Genomic DNA, 26,310 nt, shown 5'->3' on the forward strand with positions numbered 1-26,310 from the left:
AATGCTAGCAAAAAAAAGTGCTTTTTCACTTCATGTTCTGTTGACTGAGTAGTTTCTAAGATGATTGGTTGATTAGTTATTTTATGCAACTTAGCAACAAGCACCCATTTAAACAAATCCCACATAAAAACAGAAAATGCTGGGAATGATCAGGTCAGCCCATATCTGATGGAAGAGAAAGAATTAATATTTCAAGCTGAAAACTCCATTAGAACTGGAAAAGAGAAAAAATGATCAATAAACATTGTGAATGGAGGATGCCCATTTTATTTGAGATAGTGTGGAATTTGCCCTTCCTGCCCTTACAGCCATGAACCCAGCAACCCCTGATTTAACCCTAGCTTAATCATGGGACAATTTACAGTGGCCAATTAACATACCAACAGGTACGTCTTTGGACTGTGGGAGCAGAGGAAACCCACACCATCACAGGAAGAACATACAAATTCCTTACAGACAATGGCAGAAGTTGACCCTCGGTCATTGGCACTATAAAGCAGTGTGCTAACCACTACACCATTGTGCTGTTCATGCTAGGATGAAACCAAAGTAACGATGAGGATAAACTATATAATGGGAGATACACATCTGTTTCTGGAGATTCAAATTCATGAGCTCATATCTCTGCTTTTGCATAAAAGCAATCTAATTAAGTATAGCACTTCCTTATTTACATAGAGTCTGCCCCTTAATGACATGTTGCCATTCAAAGACCACGATGTGCTTGCAAGCATCTCCTCTGCTCAGGGGGAACAACAAATTATTACTCAGCAGCACGTTGCTATTCCTGGGTATTTTATAGCAGCTCCCACATGGCAGAGACAAGAATTATATCAGGAAAAGAACAAGCTGTCACCTGTCTCAGCTAACATGAGAAAAGTTTGTTGCAGAACCCTTGTAAAAGTTCGCAGCATTTCCAGAAGTAAAGTCACAACCTCCTAACTCTGCACAACCTTTTGCAAAAGCATAGAAATCAACTCCTCCACGCCGCTCCAGTTCGGTCTAACAACGCTCATGTTAGCCTGTTGTGCAGTCACACCCACCTTGTTGTGAAAGCATCCCAGTCACACTCAGCATACTATGGGTCAGGTGAATGCATGGAGACACCCACAACAGCACCAGTTAGCCTCCATACCCCATACCAAAACCAAGACTCTACACGTTGCCAGAATCCGCAGCAACACAAAAACTTGGAGTAACTGAGCAAAAACCAGTGTGGATGACGTTTGACCATCCATTTCCCTCTATAAACTGCCAGATCCGCTCAGTTTCTGCAGCTGTTTGAATCTTGTGACAGACTGTCCACTGCACTCCAGAATTTCAGCATGTTTTGTTTTACAAACAAATCCCAAACATTGGAAGGATAATCCAACTTTATTTTTTTTAAATGTTAAAGTTAAAACAAATTCTACTTCAAAAATCAATAAAGAACAAATAACAATTCAAAAACAGACAAGCTCTTAAAATGTACACAAAATGCATTAAAATGTAATGTATTTTACAAAAGGGGATCTGAAGATTTCCATATACTAGCTATTTTAGTAGTAAATTCACAATTAATCACAAAGTTTGCCAAGTGCATTTATGCATCACCATGTAGTTAAAGTGAGTCTTCATATTGATAGACTGGATTGTACAAATTAAGGCATGTCGTAACTTGAAAACTTGGTTTCTAAAATGAAGTCAGCAGCTATAGGTCTCTCCCTCATCCCCAATAAATTATACATTAGGTTGCTTCACTGGTAGTTAATACAAAATAAGAAACTAAGAATTTATCATCTTGGCTTTGGCTGCATTTTCTAGAATTCGTCTTTTCCAGTCTTCATAATCCTGATGCTTTGTTTTGTTGGGTTCAGCTTTCTCTTGTTTGGGTTCTGTTGGAATATCTTCGTCTAGCAATAATTAGAACAGATTTAATTATTTTTACACAAAAATGTGATGAATTTTACCATATCCATTTTCAATAGATTAATGGAGAAATATCAGCACTGCTCAGTACCAAGTCTGTTTGAAGAAAATATATGCCAAATAAAGAAATGATTGGTTTCTTCAAAATTGTTATCTCCATCACCTAAAATTCCACTTGAACCAGGCTAGATTAGTAAATCATAATGCTCATAGAAATTAATACAGATCAGTGATCCTCGTCAGATCCATGTACAAAGGAAAACACAACCACGATCCACAAGAACACAGCTGAATTCAGGCTTTACATAGTATTATGACACTATCCATAATAGCTCATCTCAATAAAGATACATGCACTTTCCCCTTTATGCCTCCATTTTTGGGAGATTTGGGATGAAGAAGTAGCTTTGGAAAATGACTTCCATCATGAAAATGCTAATATAAATAGTGATTAGTTGATTTGTTAAATGCATTTTGTGTTTATTTAAAAAAAACTAATTTCTTACCTTCCACCTTTTCTAATAATTCCATGAATGTCCTTTGCCTTTTAGTCCCTTTAGATTTTTCATCAAATTCATCTATGAAGAATCAGGCATATATAATTATTGTAATAGCATTATAGTTCTGTTCCGATTGACTGCACTTAAATTAATTTAACAAAATAGCTTTCAAAACTCACTGCAAACAACTTTTCCGAATGTTTCCATCTGAGAGCAGAGTCGATCAAAGACGGTCTTCTTCACCCCAGATGAAGTAATAAACTTTGTCTTATCAACCTTTATTTTCAAACATCTAAAGTGCACCAGAACAATCCATTGTATAATTATAAATCAAAATACCAGATACTGAAAATCTGAAATAAAAACAGAATATACTGGATGCATTCAACAGACCAGGCAGCATCTGTGGAAAGTCAACACTTCATGTCAAAAACCCTTCATAGAACCTTTGAAGAGCTTCCTTTGAAGGGTGTTATCTGTGTTTCTTTCTCCGCCACCTGATCCTGCTGGGTGAACCCAGTATTTTTTGTTTTCAATCTACAATGCATCTTGGTATCAGTAAAAAAATTATGAAAAGTGAAATATAGTCTTTCTGACAATCCTTACAATTTGATGCAACTTAAAACTTACTTGATTTGGCTTTGGTCTCAATTAAGTGGGCAGGTCGATAAAACAAAAAGCTTTTATGACATGCATAGATCACCGTCCCATTCCAAACAGTCTGAACCCAACTCCCCTTAAATCTATAGGACCCACATAAATGGAACCTACAGATGATCATTAACCCCAAAATGCTCATTAACTTCGTTCACCCACAGCCTACAGCTCATTGCCTACAGCCAGCCAGCAAACTACACTTCACCTGCTACCAGAATCACTGCCCTGCATTGATTTTTCCTGTGAGCGGAAAATGCACAGCAAAATCAAAAATCCATCTGTTAAAGGCAAATGTTAATGATAGTCGTTTGAGGAAATCAATATTCGAGGAATACTATCTTAACCTATCTATAATAGGCCACAGTGATCCCTGCCCAATCATATAACTCCTGAGACTTGGACTACCTACAGCAGTCCTTTCAAGGCAGTGGACAGATACCACCAACGCTGCCTTCATAAAATCCTCCAAATCCATTAACAGAAAAAGCCAAACAATAAGAGTGTTTTCTCCCAAACCAATGTATCCCCAGCAGTGAGACTCCCCAGATCTTTTACATATTTCACACAGTGTAATCAATTCCAAGATTACCAGGTAAACGTCAAAAAATAAGAAACCTCACTCCTGTGGCTCCCTCCACCGCCCAAACCCCAGGAGAGTATCCGGCCCAAAAGGAGCATTCAGACTAATATGAAGAGCTAGAGCACACAGAAGGTCAGTGTAAGCAGATGTAGCTAGTCACTGCCCAAACTGTCCTGTCAACCAGCTTCTGGCAAAATCCTTAAATTTCAAATTGGCCTTACCGGTCACCTCAAAAGCCACATAACTGGAGGGGAGACATGTTATTCTAAGTCCACTGAAGAAATGCTGTGTACTTGGGAGTCACAGTTGTAAATTTCATTTATAAGAAGCATATTTGAGAGTGTAATAGTTGGAAGTTCTCATGAACATGTAAACTCAGATTAAGTCAAATTTGCAAATATTACAGTCCTATAACAACTATTCTGCTACTAAACTACATTTGCAGTTTCTGCACATGCTGTGCAGACTGACATTAAAATGATTTGAAACTGTATTTTGCTCCTCCAAAAAACTTCTACACACAATTAACAACACAGGTAGGATGGTATAGCACAGTAACAGGTCCTTTGTCCGACACTATTGCGCAGAACTAATTAAGCCAATGACTCTTAATGACACTATCTCTTCTGCCTACACATGGTCCATATGCCCCATTCTCTGGATATATGCACTCAAGGACCGCTTAAATGCCTCTGTTGTATCTGCTTCCACTACCACACCTGGTAGCACATTCTAGGCACTCACTACTGCATTTAAAAAACACTTGCCTTGCACAGATTGTTTGAACTTGCCTCCTCTTATCTTAAATGCATACCCTCTAGTATGAGGCATGTTGACACTGGGAAAAAGATGCTGGCTGTTCACTCCATCCATGTGTCTCACAATGTATTAAAATTTTTACCCGTCACTCAGCCCTCTTTGCTCCAGACAAAGCACCTCTAGTCAGTTCAACATCTCCTCATAACACCTGCCTTCTAATCCAGGCAGTGTCCTTGTAGACTTCTTCTGGACCTTTGCCGAAGCCTCCTCATCCTTCCTATAATGGGGTGACCAGAACTGGATGCACAATTGCAGATGAGCCTGACAAGAGTTGTATAAATCTACAACATAACTTCCTGACTTTTCAAATCAATTCCTTGACTAATAAAGGCAAAGAGCAATATGCCTTCGTTACCATCCCAATATCCCTTGGTAAAGGGCATTGTTAAGAGCCCTGCCATTAACTGTGCACTTTCCCTTCATATTTAATTTCCAAAATGTCTGATTATCCATTTTAAGCTGAAATTACTAAAATATATCGAGAAATTCATAGGTATTAGATAATTAAATCTCAGATACTCACCTGCATGCAGTATACAGAGCTGCGGTGGTGAAGAGAGGCTTTGTGAAATCAAGATCACCTTGCTGTGCTTCCGATAGACTGGTTTCATATCTGAAGGAGCACAAGTACAAGAAACACAAGGATAAGACCATTAGCCTCCATTGTTTGCTGTATCTTTCAATAAATCAGTGCCATTTTTGTGCACCGACTTAAACCCAGATTCTCTCAATACCTACAAACTTAGCAATAGTTAAAAACGGTACCTCCCAGGGTAGTGATTTCAAAAAGTTTATTTAATTTCTTTTCATCTTCATCCTGAATGGCTGACCTTTTGATCTGTACAACACACACAAAATGCTAGAGGAGCTCAGTGGATCAGGCAGCGCCTGTGGAAATGAATAAATAGCCAATGTTTCGGGCTGAGAACCTTCTTCAAGACTGGAAATAAGGGTGGGGGGGGGGGAGAATAAAAAGGTGGAGGGAGAGAGAGGAGTAACTAGAAGTTGAAAAGTAAAGCCAAGTGGGTGGTAAAGATAAATAGTTGAAGGAATGTGATCATGGGGAAAAGGGCAGGAGGGGCACTAGTGGGAGGTGATAGGCAAGTGAGAAGAGGTACAGATAACGGTCAGATTGGGGAATAGAAGGAGGAAACTAGAGAGAAAAAAAATTAACGGAAGGAGAAATTGAGGTTCATGGTATTCTTGGAGTGATGCTCCTCCACCCAGAGAGTGGTCTCATCACGGCAAGAGGAGGCTATGGACCAACATGTTGGAATGGGATTGGGGATATGAATTAAAATGATTGGCTATTGGGAAATTCAGCTTTAGACAGACAAAGCAAAGTGCTCGACAAAGCAGTCCCTAAATTGACATTGGCTCTCACCAAATGAAATTGTTGCCTCATTTGGAATGATTGTTTGGGGCTCTGAATGGAGGCAAGGGAGATTAATGGGCAGGTGTAGAGCTCTGGCCACTTGGAGCAGCAAGTGCTAAGAGGGAGATTAGTGGGAAGGGAAGAATAGACAAGGGAATCACAGAGGGAGTGATCCCTGCAGAAAATGGAGAGCCAGGGAAGGTAAAGATGTGTTTGGTGATAGGATCCCACTGAAGATAGCAGATGTTTGCAGAGAATGACATGTTGGATGTTGAGGCCCATGTGGTTGTATGTGAGGACAAGAGGAAACGTTAATCTGACTGTTTTGAAATTAGTTTTAGATTTACTACATTCTCATCATTGAAAAAAAATTCATTTTCTCAATCTTTCAAACATTAATCTATCTCCTCCTTCAATATCTATTGATCTGGCCTCCACCACCAAGGGCAGAGAATTCTAGACATTCACTACCTTTAGTGAAACAATTTCTGTGCACCTCCATTTCTGGAACTACCTTCTTTTGAATGTGACTCTACTTGTGAAAGCACCTGAACTTCTACCTGGCCAAGCCCCTTAGTATGTTTGAATGAGCTCACCCCTTGTTCTTCTGAACTCCACAGAATATAGACCCAGACTGCCTAGCCTTTCTTGACAACCCTCTCATCCCACGAATACTTCAATAGTTCAGGTCAGGGATTTTTCATTTGTCTCCAGTACTTTGTTTTTATTTCTGGTATATATTCAGTTCATTTTTCAAAGCATGTCAGTATACAGCACCATAGTAAAAATCTGACACCAAGCTACTACAGGAACTAAAATTGCAATTTAAAAATAGTCACTCATTCAGCAGGAGCACGAAAAGCAAAAAGCCAACTGCTATTCTTCCTCAGGACAATGTTGTTGATATTGCCATGTATGCATGATAACTTAACTTGGGTTCAAATTAATTTAGATGTCTTCAAACGTTTTGACATTTTCTTCCATGGCACAGCATCAAACAGTTCCCTACATTTGAAGCCATATTAATTGACCTTTAATTTTCTGATGTTTGTCTTCGTGAATAAATTTGGTAGAGTTGAGTTAGAGCTGAGTCAGAGTCATATAGCTTTAGTTCACTATGTACATGCTGACCTTTTCTGCCCTTCTACACTAATCCTATTTGCCTGTATTGAAATATCCTTCTATGCACTAATTTATTGCTCAAGTACCCTAAACATACAAATGTTAGCATGCATACCACCTTAATACAAACATATGACATCTTAAGTACAACACAGAAGATCTTTGGTTCCTAGCAACTATGTACTGGCTGCAAAAGAATGATCGGAAGCTGATGGATTTTAACAGTAGGCGTCACATCAAGTACTCTGGTTAGAGGTTGACAGTAATGCACTTGGGGTGCTGTGGTTTGACAATCATATTTTTAAAAAAAAGGTAAGCAAAATGAGATCTATTTAAAAAAAATTACACTGAATTAAGCTGAATTTGGAAAAAATAAAAGTCGATGTTGATTTAGAAAGGAGCTGAGTTTGGAAATATTTCAAGGAAAGAAATTAAAGACAAGTTTGACATACCTTAAAATAACTACCTTTAGCTCTAAGTACTTGAAAAAGAAGCAGTCGGGTATCTCCCTGGCTGTAACTACGAACATCGGGAAAAAAACCTATTACAGAAGTTACTACTAGGAGTCCCTAACGTGATGGTTTCACTGAGGGTCTACACTGGAAGAGGTAACTCTTCAAAATTCTGATTTTGCCGAACAATATATCCCATTCCTTGATGCAATAATGAGAATGGCAACACATGAAGTGCCATTTAAGCATCTTTTGTAATAACGATTATTTTGTCTAGTTTTGCAAGGTCTTCTGAAACTATTTCCCCTCCCCCCTCAAACTCTTACAGCTTAGCCATTCTGGCTTACACATAAGTACTGCATTTGGACACAGCAAATTTCAGAACTTAAAACAAATCACTCTCCTCCTGCAAAGCTAAGCAGGAGCACACTGATTATTAAATCTTCAATTTTCTCCATGGTTGCTTGAGGCAAATACAGCAACAGGAAAGTTGAATTACATTGAATTCCAGGTGCCCAGGTAAGGCTACTCCACAAATCCATAACCTGATTATTATATCCGAAGGAACAATATAGATGTTTGTGAATAGCACCAACTTTGGAATGTGGCAAACTACAAAGAGCGCAAGATACTTTTTAATCTGAAAATACCTATCTATTTTTTAAGTTAGTAGGTATAAGCACCAGAAAGGATCTTAAGTGGATGGATTCTAAATATACGATAAGTGTACGGATATAATGGAAAATTATGTAATATGGATTTATTAGGAATTGGCAGGGGGAGGGTGGTGTTAAATGAGACAGTACAGGTATTTTCCAGGTTTGCACAAGGGTTCTATTCAGTCTGTGAGCAAATTATTCTACAAGTCAGAAATGTCTGTTTTCTGTCAAATCGCCTTAAATACACTTGCCATAATCCTTTCATTTCTTAAGTGGCAAATGGAGTTCAACCCAGATAAGTGTGAAGTGGTTCATTTTGGTAGGTCAAATATGATGGCAGAATATAGAATTAATGGTAAGACTCATGGCAGTGTGGGGGATCAGAGGGATTTTGGGGTCCGAGTCCATAGGACGCTCAAAGCAGCTGTGCAGGTTGACTCTGTGGTTAGGAAGGTGTATGGTGTATTGGCCTTCATCAATCGTGGAATTGATTTAAGAGCTGAGAGGTAATGTTGCAGCTATATAGGACCCTGGTCAGACCCCACTTGGAGTATTGTGCTCAGTTCTGGTCGCCTCACTACAGGAAGGATGTGGAAGCCATAGAAAGGGTGCAGATGAGACTTACAAGGATGTTGCCTGGATTGGGGAGCATGCCTTATGAGTGAACTCGGCCTTTTCTCCTTGGAGCGAAGGAGGATGAGAGGCGACCTGATACAGGTGTATAAGATGATGAGAGGCATTGATCATGTGGATAGTCAGAGGCTTTTTCCCAGGACTGAAATGGTTGCCCCAAGAAGACACAGGTTTAAGGTGCTGGGGTGTAGGTACAGAGGAGATGTCAGGGATAAGTTTTTTTATTCAGAGAGTGGCGAGTGTGTGGAATGGGCTGCCAGCAACACTGGTGGAGGCGGATATGATAGGGTCTTTTAAGAGGCTTTTAGATAGGTACATGAAGCTTAGTAAAATAGAGAGCTATAGGTAAGCCTAGTAATTTCTAAGGTAGGGAAGTGTTCAGCACAACTTTGTGGGCTGAAGGGCCTGTATTGTGCTGTAGGTTTTCTATGTTTTTCTAAATATCACCCAAACACTGCCCATACTTAATTTAATATATACTATAACCAGTCATTAATTTCTGTTATGACCAATCTTCCTACCAGAATCAGGCCATTGACAGGGTCATCTAAAGAGGCCCTCTGAATTTATGTGCTGTACTGCATCAACTCTTATTAGTCCATTAAATATCAACAGGAATAATAAAGAATAAACTTGCATTTCTCCAACAACAACACACACAAAATGCTGGTGGAACGCAGCAGACCAGGCAGCATCTATAGGGAGAAGCGCTGTTGATGTTTCGCCAGGACGAAGGGTCTCGGCCCGAAATGTTGACAGTGCTTCTCCCTATAGATGCTGCCTGGTCTGCTGTGTTCCACTAGCATTTAGTGTGTGTTGTTGTTTGAATTTCCAGTATCTGCAGATTTCATCGTGTTTGCATTTCTCCAAGTGAGTTTGCATCTCACAAAATGCCTCAATCTCAATATTCAGAGGATATAATACTAACATTTTGACATAGCAAGATACTATTTTGCTGGACTTTGATAATAATACACTTTGATGCTTTCCTGTTTTCAAAGAATGTATAAATTAAATAACCTTCAGATTTGTTTGCTTGCAGGCAGTCACAAAGCAAGGAACCCGAAAGAACCCAATTAAAAAAAAATGTAAGACCAACCCCCAGTATCCACAGAGAATGAAAAAAAACAAATCATATAAACAACAGAAGCAAGCAACAACAGCAATCTGAACCAAATTGAGTCCTTGGATCCAAATCCTCAGAGCAGCCCAGAGTAGGCCTAAAGCCTCGTTGTTCAGTTCATCATAGTAGTGGGGTAAGCTGCCACAAAGTTTACAGACAGAAAGCACAGCAGCCAGGGGCAGTCTCACAACCTTACCCGTTACAGGGTGAGAAGCTCCCAGACTATCTGGGCCGGCATGTAAATTGTCTGAATCTTGCACTAGGAATGGGCGCCACTGCTGATGAATTGCTTTGGGCCTAGACTTCCTGCCAGAGAAGCTGTTCTTGACCTCTCCAAATGAGCTCATCATCCAGAGCAATGCAACCTCGCTCGACTCTTGACATCCTGCCTTTCCAGTCCATATGACCCAGCATTTAGATTGTCCAAACAGCGTATTGTACCTCACGCTAGAATTTGCATTAGCACTTCACTAGCACCACATTAAACCAGAAGCTCCAGGGATCTGGATCTAAGGACTCAATTTGGTTCAAAGACCTTGAAACTAGAAAAGTATTGCAACCAAATGACAAATTTGGATTTAATCAGGTAATCTTGTTACTGTTCACTCCTACAGTAGTAAAATGCAGAACAGTATTGCATAGGAACAGGCCCTTCAGCCAGTGATGTCTGTGCCAATCATGACATCACATTAAACTAATCCCCCCCATTCCCTGCACGCTCATATGCCTGTCTAAATACCATCATCATACCCGCTTCCCAAAGCTTGCCTCACAGCTCCTTTACATTTTTCACCCCTCATCTTAAAAGTATGTCCTCTAGCATTTGTCATTTTCATCCTGGGGAAAAAGATTCCAACTGTCCATCCTCTAAACGTTTCAATTTCATAAACTTCAGTCAAGTCTCCACTGCATCAAGGCGCTGGAGAAAATTATCCAAGTTTGTCTCACTTCTTGGCTTTACTTACTATATATAGGCACTGCTTCACATTAGTTAAAGCAACAATTATTGAGAGATTACTAATGCCATTTCAAAAAGTTTTTATAATTACTTGATAAGAATCCTAAACAACAGATACTAAATTCCATGTAATAGATGGTGTCAAAGGACTCATTGAATGCAATGAACTTTATTAGCATAATGTGACAACGTGGAATTGTCCATTTGAACATGAAACAATGATTAGGTATGTTGTGTGATCATACCTGCACAAAAGTTTGGAATTAGATTACTCATGATTCAGATTTGTTTAATTAGCAAAAACACATCTATCTTATGATCAGTTAGTACAATACAAACTAAGCAATGTTATAAATTATAAATTCAGAGATATTAGAATTACACTGAAGGCAACCGTAGTCTAATGAAATTAATGCTGCTTCTTTGTAAAAAAAACCGTAGAGTTTAGATTTTGCAACGTTTTTGCAATGCATAATAGCAAACAGCAGAAATAAAATAACACCTAGGAGGTAGGCATCATCGGCTACCATGAAACCACCCACCAGGCCCCGTTTCAAAGGATTGAAAAATGAGAAGGCCACCTTTCTCCTCTACAGAGCCAGCAGCCTCTGGCTGTACAGGTATTCATTAGTAAACTTCAAAAGTGCTACATTCTCTTTCAAAGCTCTTTCATCAAATTTCAGGGAGAAAAATACTAACAGTGAAATCTTAGCTAGGGGATTTATGGTCTCCCATACCTGGATAAACAACAGAAAATAATTGCTAAAAATGCCCATTGTCAATTATAAGATTGTAAGTCATAGGAGCAGAATTAGGCCACTTGGCCCATTGAGTCTGTTCTGCTAGTCCATCATGCTGATTAATTATCCCTCTCAACCCCATTCTCCAGCCTTCTCCCTATAACCTTTGAAGCAAAAAACCTGTCAATTTCTACTTTAAACATACTCAATAACTTGGCTGCCACAGCTGTCTATGTATGGCAATGAACTCCACAGAATCACCACCCTCTGGCTAAATAAATTCCTTCTCATCTCTGTTGCAAATAACTGTCCCTCTATTGTTAGGCTGTGCCCTCTAGTCCTAGACACATCCACTATAAGAAACATTCTCTTCACATCCACTCCATCTCAACCTTTCAACATTAGATAGGTTACAAAGAGATTCCACCACTCTTCTAAACTTCACTGAGTACAGGCCCTGAGCCATCAAAACTCCACATACATTAACCCTTTGATTACTGGAATAATCATCATGAATCTCCCCTGGACCCCCTCCAATGCTAGCATATCTTTGCTTAGGTAAGGGGTTCCAAAACTGCTCACAATACACCAGTGTGGTCTGACCAAAAAAAAGCCTCAGCATCACATCCTTGCTGTTATATTCTAGTCCTCTTGAAATAAATGCTAAACATTGCAATTGCCTTCCTCACCATCAACTCAACCTGCAAGTTAACCATCCTGAACAAGGACTGCAAGTCCCTTTCCACCTTGGATTTTTGAATTTTTTCTTCATTTAGAAAATAGTTTATGACTTTATTCCTTCTACTGAAGTGCAAGACCATACACTTCCCTGCATTATATTCTACCTGCAGCTTCTTTGCCCATTCTGCCAATCTGTACAATTCCTTCTGCAGACACTATTAGCCCCTCTTCCTATCATTGGATTGTCTGCAAGCTTGGCCACAAACCCATCAATACCATCATCCAAAAATCATTGAAGTATGTGAAAAGAAGCGGTACCAATACCAACCCCTGTGGAACACCACTAGTCACCGGGAGCCAACCAGAAAAGGCCCTTTTCATTCCAACTCTTTGGTTCCTGCATATCAGCCAATCTTCTATCCATGCTAGTATCTTTCCTGTAATACGATGGGCTTTAACCTTGTTAAACAGCTTCATGTGTGGCACCTTGTCAAAGGCCTTCTGAAAATCCAAGTAAACACCATTCACTTTCCTGCTTTGTCTATCCTACTTGCTATTTCCTCAAAGAGTTCCAACAAATTTATCAGGCAACTTTTCTCCTGAGAAATCATGCTCCTCTAAGTATCCTGAAAGATTATCCTTAATTATAGACTCCAATATCTTCCCAACCATTGAAGTCAGGCATGGTTGCCTCATCCTCAGGATGTATTTATTCTGCACCATCTGAATTGCCCCCAGAAACTCCACTCATTGCTGATCTGCTATCATCCCTGCTAGTGTCCCCTTCCAATAAACTTTGGCCAATTCCTATTCCCCCCTCATGCCTCTCTGTAATTCCATTTATTCCACTGGAGTACTGATGCATTTGTCTTTACCTTCTCACTCTCAAAATGCACGGTGAATTCTATCACATCATGATCACTGCCTCCCAAAGGTTTCTTTACCTTAAGCTCCATAATCAAATCTGGTTCATTACACAATACCCAATCCAAAATTGTCTTTCCATGTGGGGGGGCGGTCAACTGCAAGCTGCTTTAAAAAGCCATCTGATAAGTACTCTATAAGTTCCCTTTCTTGGGATCCAGCACAAACCTGATTTAACTGCATATTGTAGTACACCTTTTTACATGGCTTTTCTATCCTCTGCTGTAATTTGTACCTGACAACCCAGCTGCTGGTCTGTATATAACTACCATCAGGGTATTTTGCAGTTTTTAACTCTATCCACAAAAATTCTTCATCTCAGATCCTCTTTCTAAGCATTTGATTTCATTTTTCCCAACAGAACCACCCCACCCCCTCTGCCTAATTGCCTGTCCAGTTGATAAAATGTGTCCATCCTCACTACATCTGCTTGTAACCCAATTGGCCCACCCTCAGCCTTATCACTCCGGTTCCCACACCCCCTGCCAAATTAGTTTAACCCTCCTAAACAGCTCTAGCAAGCCTGCAAGAATATTGGTCCTTCTCAAATTTAGGTGTAAACCAGTCCTTTTTTGTACAAGTCAGACCTTCCCCAGAAGAGCTCCCAATGATCCAGAAATCTGAAACCCTGCCCCCACCTCCCTGCACCAGCTTCCTCAGCCACTCATTAATCTGTACCATCATCCTATTCCAGCTCTGACTAGCATGTGTTACAGGGAGTAATCCAGAGATTGTACCTTGAAGGTCCTGTCCTTTCCCTGACACCCTATACTCACTGTGCAGGACCTCTTCCCCCTTTCTATATGTCGTTGGTGCCAATATGCATCAAGACCTGAGGCTGTTCAGCCGATCTGCGACATCCCTAGCACCTGGGAGGCAATACACCATCCTGGCTTCTCCTGTGCATCCCTCCCCACCCCAACCCAACTATTGAGTCTCCTATCACCACCTGACTTTACCCTTCCATGTGGAGCCTCAGAGCCAGCCATAGTTCCACTGGCCCGGCTGCTGTTGCTGTGTCCTGATAGGTCATTTCTCCCCCCCCCCGCCCCTCCCCTCCAGCAGTATCCAAAGGAGTATACTTGTTGCTGAGAGGAATGGCCACGGGGAAACCCTGCACTGACTGCTTACTTCTCCTGGTGATCACCAATCTACGATCTGGGCGTGACCACCTCAGTAAAAGACTCATCCATGAATTTTTCAGCTTCCTGGATGGATCTGTATGCATCCAGCCCCAGTTAGTTCCTTGACCTTGTTAATCAGAAGCTGAAGTTGGGTACATTTCCTGCTGATGTAGCCATCAGGGTGACCATTAGGCACCTTGAAATCCCACATTTCACAGGAGGAGCATTCCAATGCCTGAACTACCATCCTGCCTACACTTGTTATGTCTCTAACTTTCAAACTTCAGTTCTAGCCTGCACCTGTTCTTGCCCAAGCTTGTTGAGTCAAAGCCTGACCATTCACACAATAGCTGCTTCGCTCAAACCTCACTTCTTTTTATTGGTTCTTGCTAATAAAGACCCTAAGATATACCAGCAAAATTAGGCCATTTGGCCCATCAAGTCTGCTCTGCCATTTCATAATGGCTTATCATAATGTGGAGAGGGTGCTTCCTCTGGTGGGAGAGTCTAGGACCAGCGGACACAGACTCTAAATAGAGTGGCATCCTTTTGGAGTGGAGCTGAGGAGGAATTTCTTTAGTGAAAGAGTGGTACATCTGTGGTATTTGTTGTCACAGACAGCTGTGGAGGCCAAGTCTTTATGTAGATTTAAGGCAGAGGTTGATAAGATTTTTTTTTATTGGTCAGGGCATGGAAGGATATGGGGAAGATTGAGGGTGAGAGGATAAATGGATCAGCCATTATCTCTACTTCCTCAAAACTACCTGCCCCTCCATCTATTTTTGTATTGTCCGCAAACTGCAACAAAGTCATCAATTCTGTCATCCAAGGCACTGACATATTACGTAAAAAGGATCAGTCCCAACGCAGACCCATGGAACACCTCTAGTTACTGGCAGCCAACCACAAAAGTCTCCCTTTATTCCCACACTTTGTCTCCTGTCAATCAGCCACAGTTTTATCTATGCTAGTATCTTTCCTGTAACACCATGGGCTCTTAACTTGTTAAGCAGGCTCATTTGTGGTAGGCCAGGCAGCATCCGTGAGAAAAGAGTAGCCAATGTTTCGGGCTGAGACGTTGGCTACTCTTTTCTCACGGATGCTGCCTGGCCTGCTGAGTTCTTCCAGTGTTGTGTACGTATTCTTTGATCCACAGCATCTGCAGTTGTATTTTTGTGTTGTCATTTGTGGCACTTTGTCAAAGGCCTTCTGAAAATCCAAGTACACAACATCAACCAATTCTCCTTTGTCTACCCTGCTTGTTATTTCTTCAAAGAAGTCCAACAGATTTGTCAGGCAAGATTTTCCCTTAAGGAAACCATACTGACTTTGGTCAGTTTTATCATGTGCCTCCAAGTATCCCAAAAATACATTCACAACAATTAACTCCAACATCTTCCCATCCACTGAGGTCAGACTAACTGGCCTAAAAATTTCCTTTCCTCTGCCTGTCTCCCCTCTTGAAGAGTGAAGTGACATTTGCAATTTTCCAGTCTTCTGGAACCATTCTTGAATCTAGTGATTCTTGAAAGATCATTACTAATGCCTGCACAATCTCTTCAGCCACTCTTAACAGAACCCTGGGATGTACACCATGTTGTCCAGGTGACTTATCTACTTCTAGACCTTTTGGTTTTACAAGAACCTTCACTATAGTAATGGCAACTTCAGACTGTTAACACTCTGGAACTTCCACTATACTGCTAGAGTCTTCCACAGAGAAGACTGATGCAAAATACTTATTCAGTTTGTTTGCCATTTTCTTGTCCACTATTACTACCTCTCCAACATAGCTTCCAGCAGTCCAATATCCACTCTCACCTTCCTTTGACATATTATGTATCTGCAGAGACTTTTGCAATCCTCTTTAATACTCTTGGGAAGTTCACCTTTGTATTCCATCTTTTCCTTCTGTTACGTACCCCGTAACTGGGTCACTTACCAGCAAAGATAGAGAGGTCCATTGAAGTCTGATGGTACTATTTTTAACAGCATTTATTGATAAAAATACACAAAAATAATATCAATACAAACATACAGATAAATTACGTCGTCGATACTAAATCTAAAAGCACGGGTATAATAATAATCAATAAGAAATAGCTCTATCGTTGCCTAGGGGATAATGTATTGTCCGATGGAAATATAAAAGTCACTCAAGTTCATGCAGGCTGCAGCCTTTGGTTGGAGTCAAGAGAGAGAGTTTAAAACTTGCCCATTCCTTTTATGATGTCAATCCTTCAAGAGTCGTTGGGGCTGATTTCTCCTTTGTTTTAGCTAACGCCGTTCTTCCGTGGTAAGGCCCACCAATTCCGAGGCAAATGGAAAAGGACGCAAGTGGGCTTTCCACCGGCTGTCGCTATTACGCTGTTACAGGATTTCTAGCGTTTCTTCTGGTGCATCTAAAGGGGCTGTTCCCCAGACCCTCTTTTTTCCTGACTCACAGGGTCTCAGATGTCAATCAGGTCGGGATGATGCAATCCCTCAACCAACCCCCTCTGATCATTCCCTGAGGGCTTCCATGAAGTACAGTACTCAATACACAATTCCGTCTCCAAGAGACAATGGCCGTTTTCCGTGGCTTTGTATCGCTGAGGGCCAGGACATTCCAAACGTCTCTCTCTCATTTCCTGGGTCCCCTGACCTGAATTAATAGCGACCTTGCGATTCTCAAAAAGGAGGGGGCTACTTTGGACCCTTCGGGTTGGGGCACAGGCGTAACACTTCTTAATGACTTTTTTAGTTGCCTTCTGTTGGTTTTTAAAAGCTTCCCAATCCTCTAACTTCCCATTAATTTCTGCTCCATTATATGCCTGTATTCACCCTTTTCGATTTTGTCCACCTTTTATGTTGTAACTCACCCTGTTGACTGCAATTTAGCCCCATCATCAGCCTCTCCTTGATAAGAGTCCCACTGCACATTACCTTGGTTTGTAAACCAACAACCTCATCCTCAGCAGTAATTTACCCAGGTTCCCATCCTCTGGGTAAATTAGTTTAAACTGTCCTGAACAGCTGTAGCAAACCTGCCTGCAAGGACAATGGATCTCATGTTCAGGTGGAACCCATCCCCAGAAGTTATCCCATTATCTGAAACCCTGCCCCTGCTCCAGTTCCTCAGCCACGCAATCACCTGCCAATTCATCCTCACTGGAGCATGGCACAGGCAGCACTCTGGAGGTTACTACCCTGGAGGTCCAGTTTTTAAGCTTTCTACCTTGCCTAGATACTATTAACCCAAGCAATTCGACACTCCTTACACAAGTCCTGGTTGCTTTTCAAGACTGGAGTGTAAAGTCCCAAGAAACTGTCTCCAAGTTACTCCGCAAACTCCTGCTCCACAGCTACTAACAGCCCCCTGTCATAGCTGCAAGCTAAACAATCTTGAAGATTTTATTTAAAATAAAAAGACAAGCTGATTGGCTTTCAACAAACTGTAATCAAATATTTTGAGAATCTTATTTCAGGTAGATACTACATGATTTGAAAAAACAAGGCCAAATAACACAAGTTTTAAACTGTCCAAGAAATTACTTAAAAAGGCCATTAATCAATAGGTTTATAAAGTTGTGCAAAGGATGTATTGAAACAAAGGAGAAACTTTACCTCTGCAGTATCTTGCTTGATGCATTAACTGCTTCTATACAGCCAAACTGAACCGCTAGATCTCGGATTCCCAGTGGAGTGTGTACACCAAGGATACTTTCCAAAGCTTTCAGGTGAGTCTGGTAAACTTTTTTGTTCAATCCGGATAGTCTTATGACAAAATCCTTAACAAAGAACATAAAATTAAATTAAAACTTATTTTCTGCATGGTGACCAAAAAAAAAACGGTTATGGAATGCTTTTGCAAATTCGGTAAAACATCAAAAAATATTCAAAAGGCAGAATGATGCAACCGTGGCTGACAAGGAAGTCAAAGCCAACATAAAAGCTAAAGAGGGAGCATATAATAGAGCAAAAATTAGTGGGAACTTAGAGGATTGGGAAACTTTTAAAAACCAACAGAAGGCAACTAAAATAAACCAAAAGAGAAAAGATGAAATATGAAAACTAGCCAAAAATACAAAAGAGGATATCAATTTTTTTCCAGATATATATTTAGAGGATAAGAGAGGTGAGAGTGGATATCAGGCCACTGGAGAAACACTAATAGGGGGCATAGAAATGCTGGACAAATTTAATAATTATTTTCCGCCTGTCTTCACTGTGGAACACACTCGCATACTGCCAGAAATACGAGTGTCAAGGGCTCGCTGTGAATGTGGTTGCTATTACAAAAGCGAAGGGATTTGGGAAACTGAAAAGTCTGAAGGTAGATAAATCACTTAGACTGGATGGACTACACCTCAGGGTCCTGAAAGAAGAGGTCTAAACAAATTGTAGCGGCATTAGTAATAATCTTCCAAGAATCAATAGATTCTGGCTTTGCTCCGAAGGATTTGAAAATTATAAATGTCATTCTACTCTTCAAGAAGGGGGAAAGAAACAAAATTGCTTGACCTCAGTGGTTGGGAGTCAATTTTTAAGGATGTGGTTTCAAGGTACCTAGTAGCTCATGATAAAATAGGCTGAAGTCAGCATTGTTTCCTTCAGGGAAAATCTTGCCTGACAAATCTGTTGTAATTCTTTGAATAATAAGAAGCAGGATAGACAATGGAGAATCGGTGGATGTTGTGCATTAGGAGGCTTTTGACAAGGTGCCGCACATGAAGCTGTTTAACAAAAGCCCATAGTATTACAGGAAATGTACTAGCATGGATACAGCATTAGTTGATTGGCTGGAGGCAAAGAGTGTGAATGAAGGGAGCCTTTTATGATTGGCTGCCTGTGACTATAGGGGGTCAGTGTTGGGACTGTTTATTTTTACTTTGTATGTCAAAGATCTGGATGACAGAATTGATTATATTGTGGCCACGTTTGCAGATGATACGAAATTGGGTGAAAAGATAGATAGTGCTGAGGAAGTAAAGAGGCTAAAGACAGACAAAATAGGCAAAGAATTGGAAAATGGAATACAGTGTCAGGAAGAGTATGGTCATGCAATTCGGTATAAGGAAGAAAAGCATAGACTATTTTCTAAACTGAGAGAGAAGTCAAAAATCCGAGGTGCAAAAGGACTTGAGAGTTCTCATGTTGGATTCCCTAGAGGTTATTTTGCAGGTTGAATCGGTGGCAAGCAAGGCAAATACAATGTTAGCATTCATTTAAGACTAGAATATAAAAGCAAGGATGCAATGCTGAAGCTTTAGAAATCACTGGTGAGGCCTCCCTTTGAGCAGTTGTTGAACCCCTTATTTAAGGAAGGATGTGCTGACATTGGAGAGGAGTCAGGAGGCTCACGAGAATGAAAGGTTTATCGTATGAGCAAAGAATGGCTCTGGGCCGGTATTTGCACAAATTCAGAAGAATGAGAGGGAATCTGACTGAAACCTATCCAATGCTGAAAAGCCTAGATAAAGTGAATGTTCCCTATGGTGGGGAGTCTAGGACCAGAGGCCTTAGAACAGAGCAGTGTCCAATTAGAACAGAAATGAGGAAGAGTTTCTTTAGCAAGAGGGTAGTGAATCTGTGGAATTTGCTGCCAAAGGCAGTTGCGGACGCCAAGTCATTGGGTGTAATTAAGGTAGAGATTGATAGGTTCTTGGCTAGTCAGGGCATGAAAGGTTATGGGGAGAAGGCAGAAGAATGGGATTGGGAGGGAAATGAATCAGCCATGGTGAAATGGCGGAGCATACTCTTATGAGTCAAATGGCCTAATACTGCACCTAGGTGTTATGGTCAAACAATTGAAAGAAATTTTTGGATTCATTAAAATATTAACCTTTTACAGACCATCTAATATGCTTGCAACCTATAACTTATAATTGATTACCATTTAAACTCCAAGGTTTCTTCCAATACTAACATTAAAGGTTCCTTTGCAATATCTTAAAAAGAGGGAATTTATCCTTCAACCATTGCTGAAAATTGGTAATTTATTTTATTACAACTCATGGAGTTCTGGCTTCTAAGTTGCAAATACTGTAGCAATAGCTACACTTTAAATACTCTGAAGCTGTGCATTGTTTTGGGATAGTGAGGTTATGAAAGATAACAAACACATTTTTCTATATTAGTCTCCACTGGAATACATTTTGCAAAATGCTTAATGTTTACAAAATATTAACTTGCCGAATGCTGCAATAAGCTAGCGTGGGGACACAAGATAATGGTTCCTAAGAGTAATGGTAGGTGAGAACTCCACACAAGATCAGAAGTAGGGACGAACAATAGAAAAGGCAAAACCATGCTACAAACAACTGAATTTCACCAATTACTGAGTAGCCATCGGACACTGCACAAATTTGATATCCCCATATGTAGAAATCTTTGTCTATGGTTTAACTGCTTTCAACTTACTTTGTCAAATGGATGCTTAAGTGAAGTTGCTGCAAGATCAAGACACATCACGGCGCTGCTTGTTGCTGTCAGATGCGCAGAAAACCCTGTGCACTTCACTTCAGACAACCGCAAATATTCCTCTGCTTTCCTGAGGAATAAGGCAAAAGAGATTTATTTCACATGACTTGAATAATTAATAACCCTTTCCTGCAAAGTAAATACAATCCAAAGTCAGTTGTACTTTTAAACAAATCAAACTGCTTAGAGACTAAGCACATGGGAGCTGATACCGTATGATGTGTTATCCACCGCAACAATGTCCCAAAGTCAAAGAATATGTTTGATCTTTTAACAAACCAGCAAAACAATCTTGAAATGATAAAACTAATGAATCTAAAACTAATGGTATAACCAAATAAACAGTCTTAGTGTATTAAATATACTTAAGCCATGTGTTCTTAAATATATTCAAGATGATTTTAAGTAAACAAAAAAATTATTACCCCAGCCCACTCTCTAGCTCTATCCAGACTAGAATGATCCAAAGTCAAAGCATGAATATATAACTAAATTCTTTGCTTCTATCAAGCTCTAAACCAATGTGACTACCCTTAATAAACACGCAACACAAAATACAATACAAATAGAAAACAGACCAATCTCCTACACCAATCTTTCACTGTAGCGTCCATGATACATACAGAACTTCTTTAAATTATAAACAACACCAACTTATAGATTGAGAATATGTCTTTACACTCTGGAGTTTAGATGAATAACAGATTATCTCATGAACACCACAACATTCTTAGAGTTGGACTGGTTAGATCCAGTGCCACTCTTCTCAACTAGAACCGGTAATAGCTCAAGTGAATGGCTGATAGGAGCAGAAATGCTGTAACTGAATGAGATGTGACTCTTTTACATTTACACCAATAGAACGTGGAAAGTCTTTGACATAGTCATGGTTCAGATTGAGACTGCCAATCTGATAAAAGTGAAACGAAAAAGTGAATTAGAACTATCGCTGTGTCATTTAATAAATGACAAGGGCGATAAAGACGCTTGCTCCTAATTATATTTCCACCAAGTGTATTGTAGTCACTGATAAGAGGCAACAAATTTCAGGCACTGTTAGTCTATTATTGTTTCAAGACCTCCCACAGATATGTTCTTGAAACTGAACTGTAGTGTGCAAATTGGGTATACCTGATTTCCAAATGACCACTGAACCATATGTTAGAGTCACTATAACAGTCCCATCTGCTAATGAAGCCTTTTTTGTGTCTTGGTTACCCCACAGCTTGGTAATTATGATATAGTCCTGGTTAGCTTCTGAAGCAAACAATTTAGCCAAGGATTTGTTACTTGTGTCAGAGATCAAAACTGCTTTATTATCAAAAACAATCCTGCTAAATTGGGCTGCCGGCAACGGTGGTGGAGGCGGATACGATAGGGTCTTTTAAGAGACTTTTGGATAGGTACATGGAGCTTAGAAAAATAGAGGGCTATAGGTAAGCCTAGTCATTTCTAAGGTAGGAACAAGTTCGGCAGAACTCTTTGGGCCGAAAAGCCTGCATTGCACTGTAGGTTTTCTATGTTTCTAAATATCTCCACCAACCCTAGCTTTCTTGCTGTATGATTTTGTGTGGACCAGGAGTCCCCAAGTTTGGGCCCACAAACCTCTTGCTTAATGGTACTGGTCTATGATGTTTAAAAAAGATGGCTGGGAACCCCTGGTCTAAACCTAGGTACCAGATTTAATGCAGACCTCCAACTTTAGCTTTCACATAATTTCCAAATTTAATTGCTGCACTATGGACCATGATGATCCTAACCCCAAAAAATCAAAGTGCAGATGAAAATGTCAAGCATTGAGAAGAAGAGTGAAACTCCCAACAGTCCAGCTTGCTCAGGTCATTTGTGGTGCCAGATTAGAAGATGTTCCAGAGTACATCTCTCTGTCATATGAAAAGTGTTTGATGGCTCTGGGTCTGTATTCACTAAAGTTCATAAGATCTACAAGTGAACGTGCTATCCTGGATCCGGTCCTGTGCAATGAGACAGGTAAAATTAGCAATCTTGTTGATAGGGATCCTCTTGGAAAGAGTGAGCATAGCATGAGTTGAGTTTCTCATACAAATGGAGGATGCAATAGTCTGATCTAAAACCAGTGTATTATGCCTAAAGAAGGGAGACTACAATGAGCTGAGGGAGGAGTTGGATACAGTAGACTGGGAACACAGGCTATATGGTGAGAGACAGTGGAAGACTTTCCAACAGATTTTTCACGATGCTCAACAAAAGTATATTCCAGTTAAAACCAAGGACAATAAATGTGGGGAGAACAAGTCTAGGATAACTAAGGAAATAAAAGAAAGCATCAAACCAAAAGCTCATGCATACAAGTAGTGGGAAACTGGAAGATTGGGAAACAAAGTACCATTAAGTGAACATTAGCTAGATTATGAAAATAAACTAGCAGAAAATATAAAGACATACTGTAAAAGTTTTTGTATTTATATAAAGAAGAAACGGGTGGTCAAAGTAAATGTAGGCCCCTTGGAGGACAAGAAGGGGGAATTGATTTCGGGTAATGAGGAAAATGGCCACGGCTTTGAGTGACTATTTTGAGTCGGTTTTCATGGTGGAGGACATGTCTTCCATGCCAAAGAGAGATAATGTGGATGTGATGGGAAGTGACGACCTTGATATAATAGCTAGCATTAAAGAGGTAGTGCTGAGCAAACTTGTGGGCCTAAAGATAGATAAGGCCCCTGGTTCTGATGGAATGCATCTCAGGGTACCGAAAGAAATGGCAGATGCTATAGCTGAGGCTTTGCTGATAATTTACCAAATTTCTCTGAACTCTGGGCAGGTCTCAACGGATTGGAAGAAGGCGAATATCACACCACCGTTCAAAAGAAGATGAAGGCAAAAGGCAAGTAACTATAGGCCAGTTATTTTAACATCTGTAGTTGGGAAAATGCTTGAAGCTATCATTAAAAAGAAATAGTAAGGTATCTGGAAAGAAATGGATCCACCAGGCAGTCACGGGGAAATCTGCAGATGCTGGAAATTGAAGCAACACACATAAAATGCTGGTAGATGCTGCCTGGCCTGCTGCGTTCCACCAGCATCTTGTGTGTGTTCCATCAGGCAGAGGTGAGGCTGCATCTGGAGTACTGGTCTCCTTACTTTGAGGAATTATATGCAGAGTTAAAAAAGCTAAAACCTAACTGACTTATTGACAGCTTGATAAGCCGAGCTGTGAGAATAACGTATGAATAAAGAAGTGTTTATTGCCCGAGGACTACACTGTGTACCCCTTATCAAAATATGTATGTGATAACTATGTATATCAATAGCTCCAAACACTGTTCTGGGCTCACTTGGCTGCAGATTTTCTCAAGCTCAGCTGAGATGCAAGCCTGCTAATAAACAGTATGTACTTGTAAGTAAACTGTGTTTGACAGTTATTCCCTGGGTCTGAACCTAAAGGCCTCTGGTAGAGAAGCAACTTGAGGAAGGATAGACTGGCTTTGGAGGTAGTGCAGAGGAGGTTCACCAAGTTGATTGCAGAGATGAGGGGGTTAGCCTATGAGGAGAGATTGAAATGCCTGGGACTGCACTCACTCGAATTCAGAAGGATGAGAGGAGATCTTATAGAAACATATAAAATTATGAAAGGGATAGGTAAGATAGAGGCAGGATAGTTGTTTCCATTAGTAGGTGACGCTAGAACTAGGGGACTTAGCCTCAAGATTTGAGGGAATAAATTTAGGATGGAGATGGGGAGGAACTACTTTTCTCAAAGAGTGGTTACTCTGGAATTCTCTGCCCAATGAAGCAGTGGAGGCTACCTCAGTAAATATATTTAAGACAAGGTTAGATAGATTTTTGTGTGGTAGGGGAATTAAGGGTTATGGGGGAAAGGCAGGTAGGTGGAGATGAGTCCATGGTCAGATCAGCCATGATCTTACTGAAAAGCAAAGCAGGCTCAATGGGCCAGATGTCCTACTTCTGCTCCTATTTCTTATGTTAATGAGGGGTGACATCACAGAAATCGATCGAATGGTGATAGACCTTGATAGAATGGATGTTTCCTGTGATGGGAGAGCCTAAAACCAGAGGACATAGCCTCAGAATAGCAGGGACATACTTTTAGAACAGAGATGAGGAGGAATTTCTTTAGCCAGAGAGTGGTGAACCCATGGAATTCTTTGCCACAGACAGCTGTGGAGGCCAAGATTTTATGTATAATTAAGTCAGAGGCTAATAGATTCTTGATTGGTAAGGGCATGAAGGGATATGCAGGAGATTGGGGCTATGGGGAAAATTGGATCAGCCATGATGAAATGGTGGAGCAGATCTGATGAGCCAAATGGCCCAGTTCTGCTCCCAGGTTTTATGACCTGCTTCCCTATTGATAACCAAATACATATTATTTCACAGTTTTATGATATTTTTCCTAGTGAGCTGAGCAAGTTCAAAAAGCAAGGCACCCCTTGTGAGTGGAATAGAAATAGAGACCCAGCTAGTGTGAAAAGCAGGAACTGGGGCAATAGCAAGAAAGTAGTGTGGGAAGCAGGCCAGAAGTTTGAGAAGAGCCCCAGTAAGGCAGAATGGCACAAGGCAAACAGTAACTCATGAGCTACATACCAAACTATCAGGATTTGTAAATGGTTAGATAGCAGATTATTGAAGTTTTGTTGAGATGTTTTTACATTGCAGCTCCAGAGACCCAGGTTTGATCTAAACGCATGTTCTTCCCTTCAAAATTCTCCACACATCCCAATGAGGTGCTGGTGAATAGACTGATTGGATTCTGAAAATCACCCTTACTGCAGCTAGGTTAGGAAATTGGGTGGATTAAGTGGATGAGGGACAGAACAGATAGTGAAATGACTGAGATAACGGGTATTGCTCTCACAGCTGGCATTCGCTCAATGTGTAAAATAACTTTAGCTCACCAGAGAAACAAGAAATCCCCTCCTCCGTTAAAAAAAAGTTGATTTGCAAGTCGAGTTGCTTGCAACATTACAGACCCGCAGATACAAAAATATAAATTATATTACTAAGCCATACATTGAAAAAGACCAGAATAAAAGCAAGACCTTGGTGGGAAATCAACAAAGACTCCGCTGAAGATGTCATTGGTGGTGCATGTGGTCCATTGCCGAGGGAGGATTAGGGCAGATCGGTAGCTGCTAGAAAGTAAACACTGTTGCTCACACTTAGAGTGAGAGGCAACTTCACTAGACTGGGACTCATGACAAAGCCAAGGACTGAAAGGCGATGGTCTGCCAGGAACGTTGTCCCATCTCTCGGACTGTGAGGGTGCTTTAAAGGTCAGGCACTCACCAGATGACCTTCTTTGACTCGATTCCGAGTTTAGCAGCCAGCCGCACGATCACGTCCCGCTCCATCTCTCCTCTCGTCCGCCGTCCCTGCCGCCCGATGAAGTCCAAACCCAAAACCGCGCGCGTTTCGGTGGACCCGCCCACCTTTGTCGCCAATAGGCTGCAGCTCCGAGAGAACCCCGGCAGCTGGAAATGCTGATTGGACGCTCTCAATATCAATCATCTAAAGAGCAGGCAGAAGCTTTTTGCGCACTGGCTAAATCAATTACACCGGAACTTATCACCTTTTGCTCAGGTTGACCAATCAA

The 26,310-nt window shown here is 40.7% G+C and overlaps 1 protein-coding gene across 1 annotated transcript; it reads right to left on the reverse strand.

Moving 5' to 3' along the window:
• Positions 1–1,367: 1,367 nt before the first annotated feature.
• On the reverse strand, positions 1,368–26,135 carry orc6 (origin recognition complex, subunit 6). The gene is made up of 7 exons (XM_059993480.1): positions 26,004–26,135; positions 20,658–20,787; positions 17,862–18,025; positions 4,988–5,077; positions 2,588–2,700; positions 2,415–2,486; positions 1,368–1,892 (listed from the first exon to the last, which is right to left on the reverse strand). Exons 1-7 carry the CDS (start codon positions 26,066–26,068, stop codon positions 1,765–1,767), a joined length of 762 nt encoding a protein of 253 aa, XP_059849463.1. The 5' UTR covers positions 26,069–26,135; the 3' UTR covers positions 1,368–1,764.
• Between the last annotated feature and the right edge of the window lie 175 nt (positions 26,136–26,310).

This window comes from Hypanus sabinus, chromosome 17 (assembly GCF_030144855.1).
Source record: "Hypanus sabinus isolate sHypSab1 chromosome 17, sHypSab1.hap1, whole genome shotgun sequence".
NCBI lineage: Eukaryota > Metazoa > Chordata > Chondrichthyes > Myliobatiformes > Dasyatidae > Hypanus > Hypanus sabinus.

Bases quoted from the DNA above. Each gene is read 5' to 3' on its own strand.
- orc6 (XM_059993480.1), bottom strand. From the start codon at position 26,068: ATGGAGCGGGACGTGATCGTGCGGCTGGCTGCTAAACTCGGAATCGAG. The intron at 18,026-20,657 runs GTAAGTTGAAAG...TTCTTTGTTAAG, and splicing joins TTAAGCATCCATTTGACAAA to GATTTTGTCATAAGACTATC. The intron at 5,078-17,861 runs GTAAAGTTTCTC...GTGCTCCTTCAG, and splicing joins TCAAGCAAGATACTGCAGAG to ATATGAAACCAGTCTATCGG.